The 8520-nt window shown below is 39.4% G+C and overlaps 1 protein-coding gene across 1 annotated transcript in view; it reads right to left on the reverse strand.

Annotated features, from left to right (window-relative positions):
- Nucleotides 1–7974, reverse strand: part of LOC108677966 (cytoplasmic dynein 1 intermediate chain-like) — a 22996-nt gene extending 15022 nt beyond the window's left edge. The window contains exons 1-2 of the mRNA XM_047882119.1: nucleotides 7960–7974; nucleotides 7424–7595 (exon numbers count right to left, since the gene is read on the reverse strand). Of these exons, the coding sequence (XP_047738075.1) occupies nucleotides 7424–7591 (168 nt within the window). The 5' untranslated portion in view covers nucleotides 7592–7595; nucleotides 7960–7974. The remainder of the gene's footprint in view (nucleotides 1–7423; nucleotides 7596–7959) is intronic.
- Between the last annotated feature and the right edge of the window lie 546 nt (nucleotides 7975–8520).

The raw sequence follows: 8520 nt of genomic DNA on the forward strand, positions 1-8520 counted from the left end.
TGTCAAGACAACGTAATGATTATGCAAAATGATCTTACTAAAACTTTGCGCAAGCACGATTTTAGCACATGTCACTGAAAGTTCTATCAAACGCTTATGGCTACATTGATCTGTCTGATTTTTGGTGGAGAGATGCAGAAAAACATAGGGAACAAATCCTGACCTTCCATATTTGTCTAACTTTATTACTTTTTGAGTCAGAGCCATTCAAAGTTGGGTATTGTTTTTTAGGGACACCCTGTATAGGGCAGAATTTTCCTAAAATTGCATGTAAAACGGTCATTGCAAAGGTTGTTTTTTATGGGCAAAATTTTTTGTTTTTCCTCATTTTCTACTGAAGAAATTTGAGAAAAACCATAGGAATAGGTGAAATTGAACAAATTTGCAGGGCCACAGGTGTTTCTGTCCTATTCACTGGTGGTTTATGCCCAATTTTTCAGTTAGATGGGTCATTCCTAAGGCAGGATTGGAAATTTCCTTCTTGTTTCTAGAATCTCGCAGCTCCAACGTGACAAATTTCTAATACATTTGGAATCTGCAGCCTGATCTGATTGAGTGAATGTGCAATATTGTTAACAATTGGATAAAAAGTAATTCATCTGGCAGAAATTTGATTCTGGAAATGGCAGGAAAGCTTTAATCGCAGCTCTAAAGACTAAAGGAGGACGTTTACACACTTGATCCCAGGCAACCCTAGACCCCATTCCACATATTCATAGCTTAGGGTAAACGCACCATATTCCGACATCGTGGGTAATACCGACACTTCTCAACTTATTCCTTTATATTAAGGTTTGTCTTACTTCAACGCATGCGTAGATGGTTGAAATGGTGACATCATACTATTGCGCGCCAGATTCATGCTAAATCCCGCATAACACTAGGTCTGGTGGGAAAATGTTCAGATCCTCAGAGCAAAAGTCCAAGCCAACTAGTGAGAACATCGAAACACGTGTCAAAGTTGATAGTTGACCTTGCTCTATCAAATAGTGATAACCTGTTTGAATAGAAAGAATATTATGATTTGAGACTTTTAAATAAGTCTGTGAATATATTAGGAATCCTTTAAGTATATAGTCAAATGGGGTAAGACAGGATCGCAGCCTTCATGGGGTAAGAAAGGACCAGCCCATATCATGCATTCTAATTGCAATGAATTTAATTTGATAGAAGAATATGTTAGAGCCTGTCTCTTATACACATCTAGATGTGTATAAGAGACAGGGGTAAGATGGGACCAGCTCACTTTTTTTAATCTGTACAGAAAACTATGTTGTATGCAGAAAGTCTGAGTTGTAGCTTAGAAGCCCATTGCATAACTACACCTTGTGATAGGTTTAGGGTTTTTTATTTATTCATGATATAGATGCTACACGCTTGTTAGTGATTTCGGTCCTGTCTTACCCCATCTGACTATACTTGTATTTGCTGATTTCAAGTGGTAAATAAATTAATAGATGATTAAGTTAAGAGAGGGTTTTAGACACATAAAAACTAATTCTGACACAGCTTGGAATTGGACACACACAGCTATTTCTGAGCTGTGTTCAAAAATTAAAATTTTCTTAATTAACCCTTTTGCGGGTAAGTTACCATATATGGTAACCAAAATTGGGGACAAAAAGTGGCCCCCCACAACTCCCCCAATGAGTTTGGGAGCCTGACAGTGTGTTCCAGCCAATCACAGATCTTGCACTAGTTGCTTCATGTATGGCGTTGCTCTCCGCCGCGCTCTTGCACTATTGTGAGCTCAGTTGAAAATTAGTCACCGCCAAGATATGACCTAATGTGCAGTTTGTGCTCCACCAGCCTCCACTCAACTAGTGAAATCTCAACAAGTAATGTCAGTATGTTCATGATAGGCAGTTGTATCATAGTTGAAAACTTGTCTAATCGAATGGTAATAATGTTATTTGCTTTATATGGAGGCAAGTTGGTTAAATTAGACCATAAAAAACAGTGTGACTATATATGGTCATGTACCCGGCAGCACTCAAATATGGTACAATGGCAAAGTGATCATATGTGTACATGCCCCCTTTTATGCTCAAATTTAGAATATTGTTCAAGTGACTGTGCCTGGACATATGCCCACTAAATCTAAGTGAATTTCTTTAGTGCTTTGTGATATAAATTCTGTGTGATAAATTGTGATATGCACATGCTGGTGAGTATTGTTGATATCTCTATTCTATTGTAGCTGTATTTAATGATCTTGCAATGAATTGACGATCTTATTGAAATAGGATTGCAATATTCTGGGTGAAATTCAAGATATTATGCATTCAATTAAAGTTTCCTCAATATTCATGACATGTTAACTCAAGTCGCAGGGCAAAGGACATAGAACGAATTGTGAACAAACGTAAAATAATTTAAATGAATGGGGGACCTATGAGCAAGTTATTTTTAGTTTATAGTTGCATGGTGAAATGACAAACATCTAAAGAATTTGCTTCATGGGAGACTCTGCTAAATATCTTTGTTATTTTCAGTTCTCAACTTCAAGATTCTAATAAAAGAACCAGACCCACACAACTGTAGTACCTCTGGACCATAGCATCAGCGATGGCCATTCGCTGGATGATGACATCTCTGACGTCTGACCCGAACTATATGCCTGTCCCTGACCTGCATAATGAGGATACTCCTGATACCACCAAAGGGCAACCCCCTACCAGTAAGCGCCGATGCAGAAGGCCAGTCTTAGAAGAGGTACCCGAGGAAGATGTTGAAGAGGACATGGGTACCGCAACCCCTCAGGAGAAAAGGAGCACCACCAACAGAGGTCAGACAAAGAAGAAACGGGCCAAGTTGAATGAAAATGACAAGCAGTCAAGGCCTACAACATGGAGAGATCCGCACCTTTATTGCCATACTTCTGTACATGGGAGTTGTGCAGCTCCCCTCACTTGATGATTATTGGGCAATGAAAACCAGAGCGCTTCAAGTTGCAGAACTAATTACCTCCAAACACTTCAGACTTCTGCGCCGACTAATACATTTCGATGACAACAGTCAGATCTGTGCCACCGTTGACCGTTTCTACAAAATATGACCCATCTTCAACTTCATCAGTCAAGCCTTCCGGTGCGAACCACAAGCACCTAAGCAGTCAATCAATGAAGTGATGGTTGGTTTCAAAGGAAAGACGGCTGGAAATCTGCGCCAGTACATCCAGAACAAGCCTGACAAGTGGGAATTCAAGCTGTTCTCACGAGCGTTGGCTGATGGGTTTGTCCACAATATGGTTCTCTACCAAGGCTTGACTATGCTTCAAGGTCATGGCGTCAAGCTAACGCCAGAGCAAGAAGCCCTCAGTACCACTAGCAAGATTGTCTCTGTCCTTGCACAAACAATGAAATGTTCTCAGTCAGCAATATTTGCCAATAACTTTTTCACTAGTCTGCAGATTGCACGCTACCTGAAAAACACCCATGGGTGTAGATACACGGGGACTGCAAGGGAAAATAGAATTAGAAACCCACCACACAAAGTCTACAAAGAACTTTGAAAAGAAGAGCGTTTCGCAAGGTCATTTTGACTACACTTTTACAGTTACACTTACAATTTTATCGAATTATTTAGGGGTTGACCCAGTCTCAGCCTGCTCTCGCTACTGCAATGAAACAAAGCGCAAAGAAGAAGTGCAATGTCCGAATGTCATAAAGTCCTACAATGCAAATATGGGGGGAATTGCTAAGAGTGACATGCTGGTTTACCTCTACCGCACTCCAATGAGGTCGTGCAGGTGGTACATGAGACTTTTTGCCTATAGCCTGGACCTTTGCATTACTAATGCTTGGTTATTGATTGCAGGGCTCTATGGGAAAAAAAGGATCTGCCTCTGAAGGACTTTCGCATCAAAGTGTTCAAAAACTTCCCTAAAAACAAGTCCAATACCACTCAACGTCCCAGAAGCCTGACTCCTGGTGGACATCAACCAATTTCACCTCATCAGCCTACTCTTTCAAAGGCTGTCCGAGGACATCGAAGCCAAGTTCCTAACAAATCAGATAGGTTTGAGAACACACTTTCCTCACTTCATGAATCGTCACACATGCAAGAACTGCAGCCGACAAGGACATATCATTCGATCAAACATTGTTTGTGAAGTGTGCAAAGTCCACCTGTGCCTCAATGCAGAGTGGAACTGTTTCCGTGGTTACCATGGAAAGGTAGCATAACGAGCATCAGCCTGTTATCACACTAGCCTGAAAGTGGAACAAAAAACTTGAAAAGCTTTGCTTATGCTCATTTTTCGTTTTAAATAAAAAATATTGGTTTTCGTATCACTGAATTTTTTATCCTCAAAACGGCAAAAACCTGTATATGATCATTTCATTGATGACGATTTCTATCCATATATATGCCGGCAAGGCCCCAAATATGATCACTTAATTTTTTGCAATTTGCAGCATATATATACAAAAATCCAAAAAAAGTTCAGGAGTAAATATATCTTAGGATTGCCCGTATTTTTGTACAAATGGACTTGGAAATAAAAATTTCTGCGTATTTCTATATCGGCCCGGGAAAGGGTTAAAAGCTTAATAGCTCTTAATTAAAAGCTTAACACTTTGACTGCGACGTGCGCCATATATGGTACATGCATGCATGTCCCAAACTGCGATGTGCACCATACATGGGCATGCTTAAAAAATTTAATTTTTTAAAAAAAGCTCTTCAAAATATCAGCCGGATAATAAACTTGTGAAAAATATGATGGATAATTGACAAAGTTTTCAAAAACCTATATGAATGTTGTGCAATCGAATCATAAGAATCTTAGTAGTTGGAATGTAGCCTGAAATAATGAGTGGGTACAAAAAGGAAAAAGTATCTAACAAAGGGGGTTATCCTGTTGCAATATGTTGAAAATCATTTTTTCGGTCTTGGTATGGATTATAGCAGTAGAAAAATAAGTATTAGTCATTTGAAAGCTGCCTAAGCTCACACAGAAACAGAATGGCACCGTAAAAAGCAAGATAAACAGTGATACTGATTCTGAGTACTGGGCTAGCAATTGATAGTTACTTTTCTAGCTTTTTGTCTCACTTTAGCACCAACTAACTTCCTTTTTTTGCAATTATGTTAAAGCAAGACTCAGATCAGTAGCTCGTCATGGCATGAAGTTCAGATCCTCAGCTTCAAATACTTTAGAGCTGGAACACCAACATCCAAAATCATTGTGATTTAGTTATAGAAACATTTCTTCACATGTCTGATCTATTACTAGTGAAAATACATTCAGTAATCTTCAACGACTTCAGCAATTCACATCGATTTTTACTGACTATAGAACTGGTCACCAAGCACCCAGGCATTTGCTACAGTTTTTGCCAATAACTTGAACAGTTGTTGGTACCACTTCATGCTTTGCTTAGAGCAGGTTTATAAGAAATCATCTAAATGAATAATAAACTTCCCATTTAGCAGCATTTTACCCCAGAATGACTTGTAGTTTGATTATTGCAGTCACAATCCGATTCCATTCACACAGAAAATATTTTTTTAAAGCGTTAGTACCCGTGTGATGCAAATTTTTTATTGTAGTTGAACAATAAATGCCGTGTACCTCATATGGCGCACGTTGCCTAGTAAGATGAAAGTTTCCATCCCAGGCGACATGCACCAATAGAGGCTCACGGTTTTTATGTCAGAAGCTTGTAGAACTCGGTCAAACAAGAGTAGCGCACTAGCCCTGATTTTGCTGCCTTGTCTGTAACTTAAGTGATTCAAGTTTGAATGAGTCGCACCACTGGAATACAGACTATATTTCAAGTCGCAGTCAAAGTGTTAATTAAAAAATTAAAAATTTGTAATTAAGCTCGTTCAGAGGCTCTGAGCTGTGTCATTCTGATACAGCTCACACAGGGTGTTGGAATTCCAACACAGTGCGTCAGAATTACGAATTAGTAAGAGTTTGAACTTTTGAAGCGCTGTCAGCCTGTCGGAATTAGTCTCATAAATTCACAATAGGTAAACGCGGTATATTCCAACACATTAAGGACCCATCGAGAAATGAAAAACTATAAAAAAATAACCGTATGCGCTACTCGAGTTCTGTCTGCTTTATGTGACTCGCAAAACACCGTACTACGCGCCAGCAACGATGAAACGTCACAAAATGTTGCCATATTCATTTAAAAGCTTTTAGAATGCAAACCTACCAAATCCCTATATTCCGACACTGTGTGTGGCAATATTCGGCACGTGGTAAGGCGTATTCCGTCCGCCCTTCAAATTCTACTGATACGTAATGCCGTCATCCACGTGTTCGAATTCCGTTCGCTGTGTGAGCTGTATTGGAATACAACACTGCTTTGAATTAGAACACTAATGAATATTGAACACTACTTAATTAATTTGGAGAAAATTTCTTCTAAAATAAAGATGGCCGGGATTGCGCAAACACGTGCGCGAAGATGATCAATTTTCATTACATTGCGCCAACTGTGCACAGCAATAGCTTAAAAAAAAGTGAAAATGCACGGGAAAATTAACCTAAAACATACATCATCCTGAGTGTGACTAGATGGCCAAGACCTAGTGTTTTGGCAGTAGTTCAACGCGCAAATGTATGAGGTCACCATTTCAACCATCAACAAATGCATGGAACTAAAACAAAGCTTAATATAAAGGAAAAACTAGAAAGGTGACGGAATTACCCACGATGTCGGAATATACCACGTTTACCCTATGCTGAATTTAGTCACACACAGCATCGGATTTCAGGGATTTTGTAGATTTGAATTCTAAAGGCTTTTCAATAAATATGACAAGTTTGTGAAGTTTCATCGATGCTGGCACCAGTGGCGCGTAGTGTTGCGTTTTGAGAGTGATGTAAACTGTAAAGCAATCAGAACTCAAGTTGCGCATAAGTGATCTTTTTATAGCCATTCATTTGTTGGTACATCCCTAATGTTCCAGAATATGGTGTTTTTACTGTGTTTACCCTCAAGTTGAACAATAGTTCCAAGTTCCAACTTTCAATGTCCTAAAAAGCCAGGTTCTTTTAATCATATTGGCAAACCAGAGCTTTTTTAGAATCAGTTCATTTTTAATTTCCTCATTTACTCAAGATTTAAACCAATTTTTTAAGTATGATAATGCTGGTATGTGGTATCCAGGATACTGTACTGGTCTACATATAGGACTCAAAAATGAACTTGAGGGAGAGTCTAAAAAACTCTCTGCTTTGCCACTATGCGTTTTAATGTTACTACTACTAGTAGTAGTACTTACTTCAAAATGACTATGTTGGAATAAATTTTGGCCACAGATATGAAATGAAAAAACTAAGTAATTATCCACAGTCCACAATTGCATAACAATTTACCTAGTTGCCAGTTAGGCACATTTCCTTGCTCCCATAGTATGCCCCCAAATCCCAATAATCATATAATGTTGTCTAACTCACCTCTTTAGTTTCTTTTTCCCTCTTTCTTCTGTCTTTCTCCTCTCTAAGAGCCAGCAACTTTGCCTTCTTCCTCTCCAACTCAGCTTTCCGATCGGACATTTTACCCGAGTACTGTTGTGAGTGTTTTATGTTCTTCACGTCCACAGGATTAGGAGCCGGGTCACTCATAAACCTGAGATTTTCAAGACCAGATTAAGAAAAACTAATTGCAGGATTTTGACCTGCCTCTTAAAAATACCTTCTTGTGTCTCAAAAGATGCACTGAATGTGCTAGCGGAGTCACCATTCACTATAGCATCTTACTGATCTTAGCGCGCAATCATATGCTATGCCGCTATGGTAGCTACCTACTATAAACTTCGAGTGATTCACCAAATCGACCAAGTCGAAACGTCAATACCGAAACGCCCGCGTTCCAATAATGCAAGTATGACTAATATAATAATTATTTCATTTGCAGAGAACAAAAAAGAAAAACGCATGAACTAACTGTGACAATTAAACCTATGAAGAGAAATGATAACGCACAGCCTTACCAGCGACAGCACAACACATACACTCACCGTTAGTGGGTTGGTCACTGACAGCTTCGTGTTCGTGATGCAAAAGTGTAGGTAGTAGGTACAGTACAGCACGTTGTCCATGTCATTTTAACATGATATTTGGTCGACAGCTAATAAACATAACATAGTGATGTCGGCGCTGAAGTGTAGGCCTGATGTGGCCGTTCGCCGATTCTTTTCCGTTTCGTGCCTTGTTCATAGACCTAAACTCGTGTCATTTGACCGGATCTTTTCATGACTGCAATAGTTTGAAGTAGCTACTAGACTTCCACCGGGTTCGACAAGGAGCGAGGCATTTCAAATCTAAACATATATTTTTCCATAGCTTGATCTAGTCTGTTCTTGAACGCGTTCATACTTGGAGCGCCAACGATGTCATCGGGGAGGCTGTTCCACATGTCGGTGATTTCGAAGCGAGAAGAAATTTTGTCGCGTGGAGAAGTTGCAGCGCAGTTTTTTTAGCTTATAGCCGTGGCTTCTGGTGTTGGTTCTTGTTTCAAATTCTAGTAATCCTTCGGGGACCTTGTATATACC

Source organism: Hyalella azteca, unplaced genomic scaffold (assembly GCF_000764305.2).
Source record: "Hyalella azteca isolate HAZT.00-mixed unplaced genomic scaffold, Hazt_2.0.2 contig9706, whole genome shotgun sequence".
Taxonomy (NCBI): Eukaryota; Metazoa; Arthropoda; class Malacostraca; order Amphipoda; family Hyalellidae; genus Hyalella; species Hyalella azteca.